This window comes from Aphidius gifuensis, linkage group LG3, assembly GCF_014905175.1.
Source record: "Aphidius gifuensis isolate YNYX2018 linkage group LG3, ASM1490517v1, whole genome shotgun sequence".
Taxonomy (NCBI): Eukaryota; Metazoa; Arthropoda; class Insecta; order Hymenoptera; family Braconidae; genus Aphidius; species Aphidius gifuensis.
This window is the reverse complement of record NC_057790.1, coordinates 16,499,596-16,520,890: the sequence shown is the minus strand read 5'-3', so window position 1 is coordinate 16,520,890 and position 21,295 is coordinate 16,499,596. Positions and strand designations below refer to the sequence as shown.

General features: G+C 27.5%; 3 protein-coding genes and 1 non-coding gene across 4 annotated transcripts in view; 1 reads left to right on the top strand and 3 right to left on the bottom strand.

Moving 5' to 3' along the window:
* Positions 1 to 1,454: 1,454 nt before the first annotated feature.
* LOC122852151 lies at positions 1,455 to 2,772 on the bottom strand. Its single transcript, XM_044151771.1, has 3 exons — positions 2,560 to 2,772; positions 2,316 to 2,404; positions 1,455 to 2,230 (listed from the first exon to the last, which is right to left on the bottom strand). The coding sequence occupies exons 2-3, from the start codon at positions 2,394 to 2,396 to the stop codon at positions 1,610 to 1,612; spliced, it is 702 nt and encodes a 233-aa protein (XP_044007706.1). The 5' UTR covers positions 2,397 to 2,404; positions 2,560 to 2,772; the 3' UTR covers positions 1,455 to 1,609.
* Positions 2,773 to 2,847: 75 nt separating this feature from the next.
* On the top strand, positions 2,848 to 3,628 carry LOC122852152 (guanine nucleotide exchange factor MSS4 homolog). Its single transcript, XM_044151772.1, has 2 exons — positions 2,848 to 3,237; positions 3,321 to 3,628. The coding sequence occupies exons 1-2, from the start codon at positions 3,109 to 3,111 to the stop codon at positions 3,555 to 3,557; spliced, it is 366 nt and encodes a 121-aa protein (XP_044007707.1). The 5' UTR covers positions 2,848 to 3,108; the 3' UTR covers positions 3,558 to 3,628.
* Positions 3,629 to 4,324: 696 nt separating this feature from the next.
* Positions 4,325 to 4,398, bottom strand: Trnan-guu. Its single transcript has one exon. It is a non-coding gene; the product is annotated as a tRNA-Asn (tRNA).
* A 3,780-nt stretch (positions 4,399 to 8,178) lies between these two features.
* LOC122852150 (Kruppel-like factor 2) overlaps positions 8,179 to 21,295 on the bottom strand; it is a 106,372-nt gene continuing 93,255 nt past the window's right edge. Inside the window, exons 4-6 of the mRNA XM_044151769.1 lie at positions 18,188 to 18,608; positions 14,896 to 15,107; positions 8,179 to 12,102 (exon numbers count right to left, since the gene is read on the bottom strand). Of these exons, the coding sequence (XP_044007704.1) occupies positions 11,930 to 12,102; positions 14,896 to 15,107; positions 18,188 to 18,608 (806 nt within the window). The 3' untranslated portion in view covers positions 8,179 to 11,929. The remainder of the gene's footprint in view (positions 12,103 to 14,895; positions 15,108 to 18,187; positions 18,609 to 21,295) is intronic.

Genomic DNA, 21,295 nt, shown 5'->3' with positions numbered 1-21,295 from the left:
TATTGGTACATGTAATTTATTTGTTATATAAATATATATAATATCAAGGAAAACCAGTTTTGGAAAGGTATGTTGCTTGAAACATAATTTTTCGCAGCAACATTAATTTCTTAGCTCCATCCTTTCATACTTCTGCTTTTTCCTAGGACATTTTCTATTCATTAAATAAATAATATACATGTCATTTTATTTTTAAAAGATGGAAATGTCCAAGAAAAAGCAGTAGCTAAGGGAAAGATGTAGCTAAGGAATTAATGTTGCTTAAAAAAGAATTTCTTTGGCAACTGTAATTCCTTAGCTCCATCTTTTCCTTAGCTACTATTTTTCCTTGTGATTTTTATTTATTCATATTTATATTTAAAAAATAAAATGCATGTAATTTTATTTATTAAATAAATTGAAATGTCCAAGGAAAAGCAGTAGCTAAGAAAAAGATGTAGCTAAGAAATTAATGTTGCCAAAAAATTATGTTTTAAGGAATTAATGTTGCTTTAATTTTAAATAACTAATTTTTTAAATAAATAAAAATCCCAAGGAAAAATAGTAGCTAAGGAAAAGATGGAGCTAAGGAATTACAGTTGCCAAAGAAATTCTTTTTTAAGCAACATTAATTCCTTAGCTACTGCTTGTTTTTGGAATTTTTATTTATTTAATAAATAAATTACATGTATTTATCGAATAAAAAAAAATTGTAGCACGAAGGTTCCACTTTTATTCGTAGAAGGCGCTGGGAACGCAATGTAAGATACCTCGATGTATGAAACCGATGATGTAAGATACGGTATCTTACATGGTATCTTACACATGTAAGATACCGAGGTATCTTACCTACCCAACACTGCACGCAGCATTTTTTCAACATAGTCCTCGGCGGCCATTTTCTAGTAAATTTCTAGTGAGATATAGTGACACAAGTGCTATGGCATAGAACTTGGTCGAAAAACTATGCTAGTGGCCACATGCCTTTAGTAACAATGAATGGAAGAAAAATTAAGACTAATAATATTTTCAATATTATACAAACATGTCCCATTGGCTGCGATAGCTTGCAAGGCTTTTAAAGGCTGTTTTCCACCAAAATTCTAGTAATTATCTAGTGATGAAAGATCTTGCAACCAGCACCCGTATTCACAGGGCATTACAATTTAGGGCTTTTTTTATCCACCGGTGGCGCTTGTGGAGCTTTTATATGTAAAATCTATATAAAAAAAATTTTATAAGCGCCATCAGTGGCAAAAAAAAGCCCTAAATTGTATAAAATTTGCCCTGTGAATACGGGTGCAGTGGAGACACCGCTTTATTTAATAGAAAAAAGAGGGCACTTTCAACTATCATACATTCGATACAGTATTATACGTCTAATTGGTATGATACCACCAAAATTGTCAAATTACCCATCACTGGCTGACAAATGACTGCAATTCAATCTGACATTTGTTGTATATAAACCATGGAGGTGTATAAGGAGGGTAATCTCCTATGTTAAAGCATAGGCTGTTGGTGAAGCTCACGGAATGGAGCAAGTCAGTACCTTTTTTTGCCGATGGTGGCGCTTTTACTACAACAGTTCTATGGTCACATGGTATTTTTGTTTACATTTTTGGCAATATCATAATACATGACAATGTGACACATCAAAGTATATGATCATTAAAAAATTAAAAATACCGGTGTTTACATTCGATTTTTTTTTATTTAGTTCGAATGAATCATTATGGTCTACAGTCTGAGTTGACGCATGTATCATATGTAATGATGATTTAGTTGGTACATGAACATTACATTGCATTGGTACATATAATTCGTACTCATCTGGTACATGAACATCAGAGTCATTTTGTTCATGAACATTACATTGCATTGGTACATAAAATTCATGCTCATCTGGTACATTAACACCAGGTTTAATTGATACAAGAACATAAGGATTAATTGATGCATCAACGATAGATTCATTTGGTACTTCATCATTCGCTTTTATTGCCTCGTTATCACCCTTGAATATTGTATTATCTGAAGATGAACAGACGTCTGAAGATATAGGGACAGCCTTAGGTTTCAATCGTTTTTTACTACGAGGATATATCCACGTTTCTGAAGGTAATTTTTGAGTAAACTGTGATATTATATCACTTGGATGAAAATGTTTTTCACAAACCAAACTTGATACACTCAGGGAATTCCTTAGCTTTGGGAGATTTGATTTCCAAGCATCAAAAAGTTTAGGATCCTTAAATTGTTAAGAAAATACAAATTAGTATGAAAAATAATATATATAAGTAGGTATATAAATATATATTTCATTAAAATATTACCTTTGGTACAGAAAAAATAGAAATACCATTTTTATTTGCCTTTAATGTTTGACATTCGAAAACAATACATTTTTGTACCATTTTTCGTGCTAAAAAAAAGAACACCAGTGATAATAAAATAATTTTAAATATTAGTTATAACTGTAATTAATAATATTCGAATATTTTTAACATTAAAGCTACATAAACAAAAGGATTGACATATACTTATATCTTATTATAAAAAAAATAAGAACTAACTTACTTTTAAATGCAGACTTATTGATAGTTTTATCAATTTATTATATTATGATCATAGTTTAAATCGTCACATTAATTAATAACAATTAATAAATAATTATCTTTTGACTTGTCACATTATCATGAAAAAATATAAACAAAAATAACATGTGACCATAGAACTGTTGTAGCAAAAGCGTCATCACCGGCAGAAAAACGTACTGACTTGCTCCATTCTGTGAGCTTCAGTAAATTTCGAGAGATTACCCTCCTTATACACCTCCATGATATAAACCAATATGGCAACATAAACAATCCTTATAGTACGAATTACGATGCACATCAATGTGTTGGACTAGTATTCATTATTTATTTTCAAGAATTAAAAAATAACAATAGTTATTAAGTGATTGACAGTTAACCAAGTATTTTAATTTATTGAAATTTTGTATAAAAAAAATTTACAAGAATTACATTTATAACATATATTTGTTAAGTAAAATTTATAAAACTATTACAAGTAAATTCTTTAAGGTTATATTTTGTATTATTGAATTTTTATCTTAAACAAAACATGTCAATTGTTGATGAAAATTATGAGTCAAAATGTGATGACAATGGTAAAAATAAATTAAAAATATGCTGTCAACATTGTCCATCAGTTATTTTAAGTCCTGGTGCTGCCAGTCATCAATCACTTGAGGTAAATTAACAAATAATAATCATAAAAATGATTTCTTATATTCAATTATTAATAATAATTGTTTTTTTTATTTGCAAATATAGTTTGAACTACCATTTATGCGTCGTAAAGCAGAAACTGAAGATGAAAAAGTTGAACAAATTGGTCATTATTGGCTGGTAGAAGATATGTACACATTTGAAAACGTGAGTTTCACTAAAACCGTAGACAATATTAAATATTTAGCTTGTGCTGACTGTGAAATTGGACCAATTGGATACATGGATATATCAACGAATAAATCATACGTGGCATTGTCCAGGGTCATGTACAAAGAATAATTAAATTAATAATGAATATTTATTTATTTTAATTTTTTGTACTTTCATATTGAATGTAAAAAATAAAGATAAATTTTTTTCTAAGTGTATACAATTTTTTTGTGCTTCAATTAAATTTTTTCGTGGACATATTAGCTATGTATAAAAGTGCTGTAAAAAATTGTATTTAAGATTAACATTTAGAATTTATCTTTTTTAAATTCATACTTTGCCTTAATGTAATTTATTTCAGTTTTTATTATTAATCTTTTAATAGTTGGCTAAAAAGTTTTTGATTAATTTTAAATATACTTGTTCACTTTTGAAATGAGATTTTATGGAAAATAAGTGACAACATTATATAGGGCTGGTCTTATGTCCACAATTACAGTTTACTGTTGAAAAATAAAGTTTGCAAACTAAGGGTTAACTATTTGCCAATCATTGAAGCTTTAGTTAATTAATTGATAGTTAAATTTTTTTAAATATTAGTCAACTGTACCTGTGGACGAAAAAACCAGCCCAACCCAGTTAGAAAAATCTCATAGAAACCACGAAAAAGCGTCAATTACACGTCAAACGCTCATAGATATTTTTCGTAGTTTCTATGAGGTTTTTCTAACTGGGAAAATTATTAGATGGTACATAAACAAGTATTGTAATCATTTTTACTGTGGTTTATGAAAACACATAAGGTACTTGTGAGTTGTATAATTTAGGGAAATTTTTAAGTGATTATAAAATTATCGTTCATAGTTTTAATTGAAGAAAAAAAAAGGTAAAAATAACGCCCCCGGGTGGGCTCGAACCACCAACCTTTCGGTTAACAGCCGAACGCGCTAGCCAATTGCGCCACGGAGGCACTGGTACGACGAGTAGAATGTTTTTCTATTAAATGTAATTAAACTTTAAAAAACTGCCTGACTTACCGGCTCATGTAAGTCGATTTACGTTGTGTATTGTCTCCAGTAGGTACCAGCATCCGCTTGAATATTGCGTGATCGCTCGCTAGTTAAAAATTATTAAATATTATAGCTAGTCGATCGATTTTTGTTTACGTTCAATAAAAAACAAAAAAAAAAAATACCACCCACTAGTGAATTTCTCCGTTTTAACGTAATACCGGAGGAATTTTTTCGGCATGTATTTTATGAAATTTCTTCGATAGTGATCTTATGACGGATCAAACTTGTCGAAGTAATTTTTTTTTGGCATGAGAACGTTGTCGGAGAAATCTTTGCTTTAAAAGGTCAAAAACGGGGAAATACCGGAGGAAGTCAGAGGGAATAAGAGGGAATAAGTCGGAGAAATATTTCCACCAGGGATTATAAAAAAAATTTCAAAGCCCTATTAATTTTTATATAAAAAAATTTACATTTGTTTTTTATCAATCTGCAGTTTGTACGTTTTTTAAAGAGTATAGTTCTTTTATTCAATTAACCTAATCACCGTAGCAGCCTTACGGTATTGAAACAACGTATTCATAATTTTTTATATATATATATATCAATTTGATCGAAGTATATCTGTTATTCTAAAAACTAAATAAATCTTACTTACGTAGTTCATTTTTAAATGCACCACACGTTGTTTTCTTTTCGATGCAATGGGTTCTTCTGTAATTTTGTTTTTGATCTTAACATGGAACACATGGAAAATCTCTTTGATAAAAGTATACTTAAAAATACGTTAAGGTAAAACAAAGGTTGTCCTGTTTTACCAGTAAAGTCTGTATGTTTTTCTGTACAGAAAAAGTTCAAGGTCAATAATAATAATAATAATATTTTTTTGATTTTTCATATAGAATAACATATAGACTTTACCGATAAAACCGAGCAACTTTTGTTTCATTTTTATAACGAAAAAAAATCGAGCTTGGATTTTAGGATTTCAAAAATTTGCCATATTAAAATTTCAGTGATAATTTTAAACTTTTCTTTAAATTCATGATTAATTTAAGTTTCATTCAAATGGTATTTAAATTAGTCATGAATTTAAAGAAAAGTTATAAAAAATAAATAAGTAAAGATGCCGAACAATAATTTAATCTTTTTTTTTTTTGTTGTAATCCAGTTTGTTACAATATTAAATTATTCTTTAACTTCCCAGGTAGAAATTAGAGTCAATTTGAGACTCTTCTTTCTACCTGGGTTAGTTTTCCTGTTTTCTTTTTGTCAATGAAGGCTTAAGTTAATAGTTAGTTTTGAAAAATATCATAAACAATCATTTTAGATCTATTTTGTTCCTGATAAGAGTATGTAAGAACTAACTAAGGGTGCAACATTATGCATGTATTGAGTCTAAAGGTTTGAAAGAGATCGATTAACTACGAACCAATTTGCATTTAAGCTTAATGTCCAATGAATTTATGCAATCAACTGTTAAGCGCCGTTCAACCTTCGCACACAATAAGACCATTATTTTTTTCGTACATTCAAAAAATTTAATATAATTACCTCATTCACATTATTTTACACTAAGATACATCATCCTGAATATATTAAAAATTCTAATTTTAGTAAAACAAATGTTACTATTTAAAAAAAAAAGAAAAAGTGTCGATCTTTCGGAGTTAATTAGCCTCCGGTAGTGAAGCAATGAGAACGTGGCACATCGTGGCATACCAATCGCCTGTGCTAAACATAAAATCTTAATACAACTTGCTCTTTATTGAGCATTGTGACCGTTTGCGATTATTGAGCTGAATGCAGTTGTAAGATGAAAGCGATCTTATGTGGCTAACTGAACTGTCACGCCACTTGTTAGTCGTTAGAGTGGAACGATGATGCTTGGATTTAACACAGTGCACCTCACGATACAGATATATACATTATACCTGTATTATTGAGAATCTAAGCTAACTCAACCATGTAATTATAACTATGTTTATTTTATTTTTTTTTTATTTATCTCATCAATGTCACACACAATAACATTCTCTCATCATCAGTATCATAATTATCTGGAAGACAAAAAAAAAAAATGATTCAATTAAAAAAAAAAAAGCATAAAGAGTAAAAAATTGGAGCTCTCTGGGCGGTGGTCCCTCGTTATAACCAGGATAGAAACCTGTGTGCAGGTCTTTGCGGGTGTGTGCATCTGATAATACAAGTGAGGATTTATGGCGACCCTGATGGTTCATTTAGTGGCTGACATCGACAAACGCCTTATACATTTTCTCTCGCTTACTCTTCAACTCTGTCCTTCCGTTTTTTTATTCTTCCCAAGAATGATTGTCTCGTGAATGTCATCATGTCGACACTACCATTCACTTTATACCAGGTACGGGCTAACTTTTAATAAACATTATTAAAACATTTACAGGTATATCTTGTTAAAATTCAAGATGATGTGTAGTCAGATTTAGTTCGTAAAGTCAATTAGTTATTAATTATTTGTCACGCTTTCATGTCGTAAAATAAAAATATGAATATTGGATAATTAACTTAATTTATACATTATGTTATCAGTAAAGTATTAATAATATTCATCAATTATTAAAGAACAGTTAATATGACTACATAGAAAAATTTAAATAAATTATTTTGTTATGAGTTTCGAAATGACCTTTAAGTTTTTTTGAGGTAGTACAAAATAAAACAAGTTTTTTTTTTTTTTTATTAAATTTTTTTAATATTTCATGACCCTGCCAAATACAATAATAATTACAATAATAATTGTTATAAAAAATATTTTATGTATAATGACGATGATAGTGAGGGGATAATAGAAATAATATATATAATCCAACAAGGAAATATAAAATTTATCATTAGGTGCTAATTTGCGCAAATGATATGATGAAAAAAGATTCGTTTAACTATTTTTTTATGATAAGATTGAATGAGAGCTATTAAAAATATGCAATAATCTTCATGAATCTTTTTTTTTTTATTCTGTATTATACTATTTGTTTTTCTTTTTTTTTTTACATTTATTTTTTTTCTATAATCAACACTATCAAACACACCTATTTTTATTTTATCTTGGGCGTTTTGTTTTATTAAATGTATTTATTAACAGATCATTTTTTTTTGTGCAATAATAATATATAATTTACTACGATTTATTGCTACTAATATGTCTCTTTTGAGATCAATTAATTAATATTATTTCAATAAATAAATTATATCCAAATGTTCAAAGTGGACATAAACAAACAACAAGAAATTATCGTAAAATATACAGTTTCTGGGCTGTACCATTTGAAAAAAAAAAATAACAGTAAGAGCAATATAGTCTAGTAAAAACTTGAATAAAATAAATTGCTTATACAGCAGTTAATGTTTTTTATTTTCTACTTGTGATTTTATTTTTTATTTTTTATAGATCTTCATATATATATTTTTATAGTTTAATATTTTTAATGCTTTCATACACAATAATAATTTATTTAAATATTAATCTTATAACATAATAAATTTCAACGATGTGAATCTTTTTATTTTTTTTGTAAACAATAAAAGATAATATCATTTGCCCTTTTTATAATTTAATTAATAACATTCGTGACTAATAGTATTATTGTCAAAAAATGCGATTTCAATAGAAAAACAAGATACTATAGTACATTGAAATATCATCGCAACTTTTATAATAATAATTAAAAAGAAACAATTAAACAATTTTTTTATCACAATTCATCGAGTACATTAACTCATGCGTAACGCGAGTTACAAGGCCACACATAGATTCATTCAAAGTAACAAGAATAAACAAAAAAAAAAAATACATACTGAATTAATATATTATAGATAAATAAATACAACGAATAAAATAGTTGTAAAGTAATAATTGAATCCTAATGAGCATTAAACTTTTGTCTGAAACAATATATACCACAGCACCGCACTGAGAATAATAATAATAATAATAATAATAATAACAATAATAATAATAATAATAAAATCTCACGATAATTACTGGACTTGGAATTGTTGAATCTCAAAAATTAGATAAGCCCTGCATACTTTATAGGATATAGTAATTGGAAAATTAATTTACGTGAAGATAGATTCTCATTAATAATTTTTTTGTCACGCAATAATTTTTCCGGAAGTCTGTAAAGTTAATTTAAGACTATTCAGATTTGTTAAATTGTAAATTTAACACAAAATTATATTTTATATAATTTTAATGTTAAATTATCATATTTTTTTTTATATTTTATTTGGAGCTGGCATAAAAATAATGTCTTTTATAAGTTTTTATTAGTACTTTATCGTGTTGAGTTCCCTGGTGGAAATAATTTCTCCGTAAAATTCCGGGAAAACTCCGTAAAATTCCGGAAAGCTCCGTATCGCTCCGGAATTGGCCCATTAGAATCTTTTGGTCGTTTATTTTTTTTCATTTTGCACAGTAATTCGAGTATTTTGTAATTGCTACGGATTTCTCGTATTTTTCTACATTTTTTTGGAGTGAGCAATTCCGGAATAATCCGGAGTAATCCGGAGCAATTCCGGAGAAATATTTCCACCAGGGTTGACACAGAATTTGTGTTAAATTTTTTTAACATTATGGTTTTTTAGTACAAAAATTAAGGGTTCACTTCAACAATAACTAATTTTGACAAGATAACGTTTAAATCTTTAAATGTGATGATTAAAACCATAAAAATTACCAAAAATAATTTAGTATAATTGCATTTGCTAATTATCAAAGTTTATTTTAAAAATTTTTTATGACCGAAATAAAATAAAATATTTGAAATAATTTTTTAACAAGTATAAATTAATTATAAGTGTGCATGATTAAAAAAAAAAAATTTGTTACTTTAATTGGTTTGTGTGACAGTTAATGTCTTTGAAGGCACTTGAAATGCAAATATTTATGAGCAAGGCACTATATAAAAATAAGAACATTTACATTAAGACTTTCTTTCTGAGACTTTCCGTCATATCAAATGAATTATTCAATATAATGAATAAATTAATAGTAATAAATTTCAACACTTGTCTTTTGCTTATTATCAATTTTTAACATTACAACACTTTATAACATTGAATAAATTATTTTCAAGATAAAAAACAATGTTAATAGCAAACTTGCAAATATTTTTGGAATGCATACTAGGAATTGTTACTATTATTATTGTTATTAATACAATTATTATTATTCCCTAGTATAATTAGTAAGGCAATCGATCTGTTTCAGAAATAATAATGATTCTTTAGCTATAAAATTAACAAACCAAGATTTATAAATTCACATTAAAGGCACTAGCATTGATACAAAATGTTTTTCTAAAATCTTTGCTCTCTGTCACCTTATATTTTATATATATAGACGAAATAAAAAAAAAACAACAATAAATTAGCTCTATTAATGTTGGTATCACATTTTGAATCCATTCAATTTTTGAATTTTTTTTTTCTCACAAATTTTTTGTGCCCATTGTTATTCTCAATGAGTGAAAGTTTTTAAAACTTTATACATTTTATTATTGCTTTTAAAAATTGCCTTTTTTTTTTTTTTGTAAAGTTTGTTTGTAAGTAAATTTATTTTTATACATATTCATCGAAATACTTTTTGAAGAAATAAATCTTTTCATCTCATCAAACAGAAGATTTCAATTTGGTAATTATGAAAAATATAATTTGCATTATTATTTTAATAATAATTAATCATTTTGAAAGTTATTTTTAAGCAGCTTTATAAAGAATATAATTATACTTAAAATATCGAACATTTTTTTTTTTTGAATAATCTAGGGCAGTGTTGAATTGATTTTTTTTTTTATATTCTTAAATTTCTATATAATACCGTTCATCTAGTTTTTTTTGCACCATTAAAAACAGTTACAGTGAAATCTATTCAAAAATAAAAAAAGTTATTTTTTTTAATTCATTTTATTTAACTCAGTATCTTGAAATTATTTGTTTGCACATTATCAACTTTGGCACCTTTTACGCAAACGCATCATCAGTAGAATACTTTATTACTTTTATGTTTAGGAAAATGTGAAGGGCTATTCAGTCTTAATTTTTTATGTACCCCATATTTAATGTCCAACAACATAAGCACACGTATCCAGAAAACAGAACACAGCAGTTCGGACTGGTATATTTTAAATAATTCATTTCCAATAACCACTCATGGCTACATCGATATTTGTCAATATCCTAAACGACAATTTTGCCTTCAATCATAGTTTGAAAACTGATCACTCAATTTATAATAGAGTAAATAAAAATATATATTTAAGATATCCATTATGATTGATGATATAACCCAAGTAGAAAAAAGTAAAAATATAAATTGTATTAATCAAAAATAAATATGAATTATATTCGGTTTGAGGTACACAAAGTTTAAATATATTTTAAACCTTTTATATACATATGTTCATATAATAAATATAAAAATATATTAAAATATATTAAAAATTTTTACGATCAAATCTAAAGGCAATTAGAATTTATTTTCAATATCATTTATATTAATATAAATATATTATTTCTACTTGGAAATATTATAATGTTTTTGTTGCTTGCATTACTATTATAATTAAAAAAAAAATATTGTTTTTATAAATAGTTAATTATTTATATATTTGATCTTAAATAATTGCAGACGAAATTGTAGTCATTTGTGACATTAACAATACCAACTTTATTTGTTTTTTTTTCCAAGTCATGATGTCACTTAAAACGTCGATGAATAGCCCCTCGGATATTTCAATAAATTATAATTTAAAAACAATGCCTAGCATTTATTGCATTCATTTATTTATCTATATTATCTATCAATATGCATTCATAATACTTTTCAATTATTATTTAAATTCAGTACGAATTTCAACGGTTTAATGATTGTCCGTTTTTAAAAAACGCGAAATTCTTTATATTTATTTCAGTTTGGGTTTATACATTTCTTTCAATAAACATAACTCAACATCACATTTCTGTGTTATGCTAAGTCCCAAGTTCCATTATTGGAGTTTTAAAGTAATATAATTTTATTGAAAAAATAAATAATAATACAGCTTTTGAAGATATATTATTATTAAATTTCATAATGATTAAGCTTTATAATTGACTCTATTAATTATTTAAAAAATGTAAAATTAATAAAAATTGCTCTAGACTAGTTGAGCTGGACTTAATTAGATTTATTTAAAAAACAAATGAATAATTGATTAAAAAACATAAATTTATTTATTCTTAATTGTAAATAAACTCTTTCAAATATCTATCTATATATGTTTAATAAAAAAAATTTCTCTAATTAATTTTTAACTAATTATTTTAGGCTTTTTTAAAAAATTTTTTCTTCACTTAATTGAAGTTTATTTATTGCATCAGGTCCCGAATGTAATCGTCAAAGATGATCGATCATGAAGTGTGAATAAGTGAAAAGATGGGAATTTGCACTTTTTTTTTTTTATAATTGAGCTAGTGCCTTTTCATGTGTAATGACAAATGATCACTTCTTGAAAACGATCGTTGACATAGATGGCACTTGAAGGGCTTTTGTCCTGTGTGCTTACGATAATGCCGTGTCAATTCATCTGATCGTGCAAATTTCCACGTGCAACCTTCCCACGTACATTGATATGGTTTTTCACCTGTAAAATAATAAAAAAAGATTTTCTATATTAATAGACTATATATATTATATTTTATTATAAATAATAAAAACAAATAAAAAGAAGAATAAGAAGAAGTCACGCTATATTGATTTAATGAAATCAATATATAATCCTATCGTAAAATCTTTATCACGATATATGTGAGAGGACATATGATATCGACAATCTTAAACGTCATTTAATGTCGTCTTATCTATTCCACACCCAATTATTGTACTTTTAGAAAATTCCATATATTCTTTATCTTCTAAAACAGCCAAGACAGCTGTCACTATGAGGTGCAACATCTATTATTCTCGTAAATCAATTGTAATAAAAAATAAACTGATGAATTGTCAACGTATTCGACAATAGTAAACTATCAATATTCAAAATAAATTTATTGTTATTTCTCTGAAGCAGTTTAAGAGGATGTTAACGAAAGATTAATAATATATATTTTGTTTTCTAATTGAACAATAGTTTGGTATAAATTTATTGATACAAAATTTAAAGCACAGCCTGGTAAAAGATATTGATGATGAAGTTCCCAGTTAGTCAAATACGTATACTATATATTTGTAAATTACATTTAATAGTTCCATAAGCACTTTTTTTATTTTTTGACTTTATCATCCTTCTAAGAGATGTGTTTATTATACACCACTTGGCATTTTCTAATGGGTTTGTAGCTCTCTGTTGCAATATATGTGTTTTGTATTTGTTTTGGTCGAGTCATGCATTAATCACGTCTTACATTGTACTTTTATCATTCTCATAATGAAGTTTAAATTTATTTAGACGTTTTGAATATTTATCGATTAGGAATATTATGTTAAAATAGCTTTTAACTACAGTGATTCTTCTCGAAATAGCTGAACAATAATAATTATTCACAGTCGATTTAGCTGATACAAGCTTTGTAAGATAAAAAAATAATTTCATATATTTTATTTCAACAAATTTATAATAACAGATTAACATAAGTATACTAACTTCCCAGATAGAAATTAGAGTCAATTTGAGGTCACTTTTTGACTTCACACGTCAATTTGATATGAGAAGTCAAAGAATTGACTCTTATTTCTACCTGGGTTTAAACATTATTATATGGTAGCTAACAAGGTCTGTTATACAATACAATTCATAATTTTAATCATTATTAATTAAAAAAAAAAATACATTTGTCAAACATTTATAATGCTGATTGCGAACGATCTTTGACTGGGCTGCATCTCTGTGCAAATACTCACGTTTCGTATTTGATCATTTGGCACTTGTATATTTTAATTACTGGAGAAATTACAGGTAATGTAATTATTGCAATAAAAAATACTGAATCATTTATGCACCTTGCACAATATAGTGATTGCAATTGCATTGATTTATTGTTAGACATATCATTTGTTACGTAAACTAAAATATAGCCAAGTTATAACCGGTGTTATTCATCATATTGTATTTTTTTTATATCTGTTTTGACTATATGTAAGTGTACTTGCAAAAAAATCCTTCCAGAATCATAAGGCGCGACATAATCCACTCACTTTGTTACTATATACATATTATATATTTTCGATAATATACCGAGGGAGAGTAACTTGGCCATTATGATCACCAGCGTTCTCTTTTGCAATATCAACATAATTTTATATTTACGTTTGTCTATATCTGGCTAGATGGCATATCTGTACAGTTTATACAGCCAGTGGGGGGTGTGTCTCATGCTTTTGTAAATGTTATTTTATTTATTTTTTTTTTTTAAAGTCAATGCAATTTATAACTGTTCGCTTAATGGCCGAAGCGTGTTTCCAACGCCTGCAAAGTACCTTATATATTTATTGAACTGGGTAACAACAACAACAACAACAACAAATACATACAAATATTCCACGCATAAATGAAAAGGATGAGATTTTCACATCAATACCCAAAAAATCACTAACCGGTTATTTATTTATTTATATATTTGTTCTTTTTTTTTGTAATGCTAATTTGTTTTTAATTTTAACATTATCATTTTATTTCGTTTTTTTGTTGTAAGTTTTTTTTTTCAACCATTGTTTTAATTGACGTTTAAAACAGTTATATAGTATGAAATAGTTTAATTTTTTTTAAGACACACTATAAACAAAAGTACAAGCATAAAGTTATTTTAATTGAAAAATAGTTTTATTCGCACCTCTGATGTTTTAAAAATTCCGACATTGAATGGAAAATAAAAACATCAACCTTATACCTTGATTAACGTATGTCGGTTTAATTTATCCAATTACGCATATATGTATAATTTACCCACATGCTTGAAAATTTAAATGCGGAAAATATAAATAAAAAAGAAAATAAATAATTAACACTTGAATGTATATGATCATATTTGGTTTTAGCGCCACATAGTCTTTGTTTATGATGACTGATGACTTGCTGATTGTTCTGGTGGCATCATATATAATACGTGGGATTTACTTTTGTATAATCGTCAATGGATAATCTGCATTACAATATGGCAATATTCGTATATTCTTCATATGTAAAAAGTCAATTTTTTTATTTTCCATATAATGAAAAAAAAAAAAAAGGCAGTATAATTTGTGTGGCATCATTCCATCACAAATTAAATTATTATTTTTTTTTTCTTTTTCCCTTCACAAGTTTAAAGGAAGCCGTGTGTATAATCAAGACCTTCTATTATTCACTTAATTAAGACCTTTTCGGGTAAATAGAATCATCAGTCTATAGTCTCAATTATCCGACATAATAATAAAATTATAAAAAACTATTAAAACTTACCGGTATGAGTTCTTTTGTGAGCTTTGAGATGTGAACTTTTAGTATAAACTTTGTCACATCCGGCTACATCACATCTATGAACTTTGCGACGTTTGAGAGCATCACCACATTCGGATTCTACACTAAGATTCCCGTTGTTACCACCGACACCAGTGTTACCTCGTCCACTTAGTCCAATTCCTGGTGTTAGAGTCGGCCGTTTGTGAAATACACTGAAAGTTAAATAACAATTATTATTATTTAATTAAAACAATTTATATTTATTTTGAAAATAATTTAAATATTTTTTCTCGGCTCTAGTAATTTTATATGATTATTAAATTATAATTTATCAATTTAAAAGATAACTTTAAGCATTTTTGTGTATATATATTTAATTTGTATACCGTCAAATAAAACAAAAATAAAACGTTAGTCAAGTCGTATAATATTCCCCTGGGAATTGTCAAAAGTCATGATGGATGCTCAGAAAATATGTAGTTTAAAAACTCCGTCTTTGGTAATGTGATCATCCAAGATGTTTCAAATAAAAAATAAAAATACTGCTTTTATCCTGATAGACGATATTCAAGTAAATAACGATTATGATATGTTTAAATGTCATATAAAATCAAACTATTAATGAAAAACAAAAAATAAAATATTGATAAAATAAACCATCACCCTGAGAAAATTGATATAATACATAAAACTATGAGGATTTATCGTAAAGAGATAAATAAATTTAAAACAAGAAGAAGAAACATAACATGTCTTTATTTCTTTGCGTTGTCATGACTTATGCTACCCTTTATATACGCATATTATGAAAAAACTTGAACATTTATATACGTTATTGAATTCCTGCACATTTTCTGTCCAGTAGTTTTTGTCTTTCAAATTATGTGCCAATAAACTTTAATAATAAAATCTTGATTATAATCACTTTATTATTTTTGTACTAATCGAGTCTTGGAAATTGGAATTGCTTTTGTAACTTATTTTAAAAACATTGTAATAACAATAATTATGATAATTTTAAAGAAAAGATGTGTACCACTATGGAATCTCAAGGTTTTATTGATAAAAAAAAAAAACAACATGCGTGAGTTGTTTTAATATTTATCATGATCAAATGCGAAAGGAAAAAGAAGGGGAAAGTAAAAAAAAAAGTAGTGAATTTGATGCTGGGAGCCGTATATACTACTGGTAGTCATAATTCACTAAAGCGAGTTGTATTTCATCGAAACGGAGGTACGACACTGCTAGTGCGTCATAAACTATATACCAGTCATAAACTATACCAGGAGGCAGACTTTAAACTAGCATAAATCACGTTTACTCGATGGACACACTTTGAGACACTTGATGTCGTACTCTACACAAGACTTTGTATATTTATATACAACAATGTATGTGTATACACCATGCATCTATATCTTGGATCCCTTTAGCAAGGATTAAGTATAAACGCCAAGAGAAAAAGAAAAAAATTTATATATATAGATACATCAAGATCGCGAAAGCTGAATTTTCCCACCGTGAAATAACTTCCAGGGAAATCACAAGAGCCAAGTTTGGACAGGTAGTGATGGTCTTAACGATGACTCTCGATTAGACAAAAATGTCATGATGAAATCCTTTCATTCAAACACCTGAAGATTTGCTTAGTTTTTTTTTTAAAAAAGACCAACTTTGTAATCTCATCTGAAGCCGTCACGAATCAAGTCAATAAAATTTATTTAGTTTTTATTTTATATTACTTTTTATCGTCTATTATTGGATTAATCTTATAACGAACGGTTCAAGTCATACAATTGATGATGAATTATTTACGTATTTATTAAACATTTTTTTATATCATCATAACAAGAAAAACTTAAGTGAGAAAGTCATTTGATTTAAGCGTAGAAATGTACAGAATTTTCTCACAAAGTATTTTGACTAAATGAGAATTCACTGCAGGTGGTGTATTCATGAATCTATGTATGTACATCTTCCTAATGTATATTATTGTAAACACAAGTATGCCAATTCGCAGCAATTTATACACTGTAAAAAAAAAATAATTAGTTTTACTATGTTACTATAGTACTGAGGGACGTTTTCGGAAATATGGTTCAACATATTATTTTTTATAATTTTTTTTACGATGTGCATTTTAAATTTCACGATAGTAACATAGTAAAAAGTACTCTGCTGAGGTAAAACCGGTTTTTATTATGGTTTTAGTAGACTTCACTTGTTCAATAGATAGTCTTCACTATACCAATGATACGAACAACCATAAACTTGTTACTTTGTACTATGTTGTGTGTTTAAATTCACCATGACCGTGAGGGTACATTTGGAAAATGAACCGTACTATGGAAACCTTTAAAATGTGCTATGCAACTCGTAGGTGTTACTATATACAAAATGGTAAAAATTATTAGGTCTGTAGTTAGTTTCACTATGCTAGCATGAAAGAAGAAGGGAATAAAAGAGAATAAATATATATAGACATTTTCGATTCTTCTACTGTTTTATACCTGAATGGCAATTTGGGTAAACGATCGGAGTTCAAATCCAGAAACCCGGGTTCGAATCCCGAGTTAGGTCAAGAAATAGCCAAGTTGAAAAACATGTATAAACATAATAATAATTATTATAAATAATTTAAAGTTATTTTTTAAATAAACAAATAATTCTGTTTTTTTTTATCGAAAATACAAATAGAATATAATGAAATGTACTATTGAACATCGTACATCTCACCATGCAACATAGTAGATTCAACGAACGCTAGACTTGACTATGCAACATAGTACTTCTTAACAAGAGACATCGTATCTTCTCCAATTGGAACATTGTAAACTATACTAGGATAAAAAATTTTACTATGTGCATAGTACATGTTATTATTTTTTCGAAAACGTCCCCGAGTACCAGAAAAAATAGTAAAAATAATTCTTTTTTTATAGTAAAACTAATTATTTTTTTTTTATAAGCGAAATCTTGTGTGTTAATGTTATCTTTTTGTATTTTTATTTTTATTTCAATGGCAATATAAATTATGATAATAATATGAATAAATTAAGAGACAAAACAGAAGTCAAGATTTCTCTTTTTTTTTTATTTTACAAATAACATAAAGCTTTTTTGATAATATTTATTCTTATCTGTGGTGTCTTTTATTTTATTTTTTGTATAACTTTTTAAAAAAAACATTGTGAAAAAATGCATTTGCACGATTGTGATATACAGTTAAATTCAATCGAACACTTTTAAATGAATGAGATTGAAAGCAATTGAAAATAAATTGTGTACTTACAGTGAGGCTTCTTTTATCCTCTGAAGTGCGAGAAGTGCCGCTGAGGAAGATACGAAAACAGGATCGGTTGGTTCTATACTACAAACTGATACATCACGTTCCCGTTCACATTCTTTTTGTCCCTTTTGTCGTTCTCGATGTTCTCTATCATGACGTTTGTCTTTTGGCTCTCTCTCGTGCGTTGAATGATGATAATGTTGATGTTGCTGCCGATGATGATGATGATGATGTTGTTGTAGTTGTAATTGTTGTTGTGGTTGCTGTTGTGGTGGTTGTTGTTGTTGTTGATGATGATGATAATGATGGTTATGATGATTATGATGAGAAGAATTAGAATCTCTGTCATACAGTCGATCTCTTTTTTTGCTTCTATCGTCAACGTGATCCCTTACAATGTCTACAAGTGGCAGGGCTGGTGAAACTGAAAAATATAAAATAATAATAATTAGAATGATATAAAAAACTTATCAATATCAATGTATATCTATATATATTTTTTCTCGTTTTTTCAGTTGTCAATGTGCAATCGATAGCTTTATTTGAGTTGCCGATAACACACACGCATTTATCTAATTTTTTTTCAACAACAAAGTCCTTGTCGCATTCTCTCTCAGTTAGTGTATAAGCCATACGACGATGACACATTTGCCTTGGGCACATATTGTGCCTCAAGTTTTCCGGATGCTCTAGATTTTTTCAATCTATTTCAGGCTTAAAACATTTCAAGTCAAGGATTACACGCCTCTTTTTTTTCTAAATTTATTTAGTTTATAAAGATATATGTATAATGGTGTATATAGGTCATGACGATTTCGTCACCAAGGTCAATGCAATATTGATTTTATTTGCTTAATCACCTGATCATCAATCAAACAAGCTTCTATTAAAACGATATGTTCCAATTCTACCAAGATCGGTAGTAAATTTTGCTATTAAGAATTGTAAAATTCACATAATTAAATTATAAATTCACTTTTATAATATTTAAGTGCATTTAAGTGATTATTCTTCATGGATTCTACAAAAGTCAAAAGAGAATTACCAACTATTTTTATTTTCTCAGGAAAATATGTGGTTGAGGAGGATTCTTATACTTATCCTAAAATAATAGGCATCTTATAATCTAAACATCAACCCAAATTTGGTAGCAAGCATCATGATTGCAGTCTGTCCACTTTCTTCTCAGCTGGCCGTAAACTTTTGATTAAATATGAATTACTCATGAGCAAATCTGTCAAAGATTGTATTCGGTCAATACGTGTATAACTTGTAAGACTTAAATGACTTTTTTTCTTTCTCCAATTAAAATTATATACAGTCGAGTTATTTTCAAACGATATGATGGTATATTACACTGCTTGCTGTTAAGTGAAAAATAGATTTATAAAATGATGAAAATGATTGCTTTTAATTATGATGCGTTAATCCATATAAGAAGGTAAATAGAGATCGTACATCTGTACAAGGATGACAGGTAAAAATTAAGTTAGGAAGGCTATCTATATATTTGTGTTGATGTAAATACAAGTTGATCCTCATATTGCTTTGCAAATTTAACACTAAATAGTACTATATACAGTTATGATCAAAAAGTAAAATTTGACATTCTTTCAATATCAAACTAGGTTCAAATTTTAAGATTAATATTAAGCTTTAATTTTGTATAGAAACAAATTAAATTATGACTGAAGAACAAAATAAAATGAAATATAAAAAATACTTGCTATGCAATTTTATTTATAGATATCTTTTTTATTTTTTAGTAAATTCAAAGAATAATATATACAATTCTATACGCAATTTAAACTCCACAAAACCAAAGTTCTCAAAGAAAAATAAAAAATCATTACCAAAACACGTTCTATTATATTTCAATTGCAAGTAATTACTGGAGAATATAACATTTCAGTAATTGTTATTTCATTTAAGTTATTTTTTTTATTTAACCACACTAAATTTTTTATTCTTCCTTATTAGGAATCATTAAAGTTTCCGGGACTGAAGTTAACTTTAAACTAAAGGCATATCAGAAGGTCTATGATCTTTGACATGTGTAATGGACTTGAAATCGTCAGTAGAGTACGACTGACAGTTTATCCTTCAAGCAATAGGCTTATGACTATCGTTTTTTTTTTTTTTCTTTTTATGGCACGAACCATGTCCTGACTGTGTGCATATAAATATGATCATAGCGGCTAAGGCTAACCCTGTGCATTATCAGTAATAATGCGGTTTTACCATGGGTATATTCATCTTCCTGATGTACACATAGACATATTTCTGTTACACGTGATATACACATATTGAGCCGCACGTATATTTTTTTTTTTTCCTTAATTTTATTTTCTCTGCTTTAAGTATAAATATATTCCGTCCTTACAGTATGGGTTAATAATTGATAATGTTAAACTCCGAGGTTAATCTATCGATTTATGGCTAGGCCATGAGTATTTATATTGCGTGCGATGGTGTTGGTATGTTGTTTTTTTTTTGTGGATATTTTTAATGATTAAATTGAGGTATAATTGGCAGGGACGTTAATGTTTGATCTATCAAGAAAATACATAAATATATATTTATATTTTATGGATAGGGGATGATGCAGTTTAACACGATAGATAACTGTTGTCTTCTCTGTATTAAATAATGCTATACTTTTGGATGAGAGCTAAATAAACTTATGAAGCAAGATTTAGGTGCGTGCTTGCCAGCATCATGATGATCTACCGCATGTATATGATTTAATCATATATGTTGTGCACGCTATAAACTGTTTAATGTCATTTAAATTGAAAACTGTTTTTTATATATGAATATAGCTATTTTTTTGAATTTTATTTAATTTTGTTAAAATATAGGACAAGCGACTGTCACAAATTTCTTTTGTCATGCAACAAAATAACCGCAAAATTATCTTAATTAACGGTTTAACTTCTATATTCATTCTGGCTATTTATTCTGCGATGTACCACCCGGTACTAATTTGAAGCGCTAATTGCCGAGACGAGTGAAAGTATGACGCGTGCGCTTTGTGTCACGACTATTATTGCATGGAAAATTTCGAAAGGATAATATATACAAAACAATTTATAAATTAGTTCGTCAATT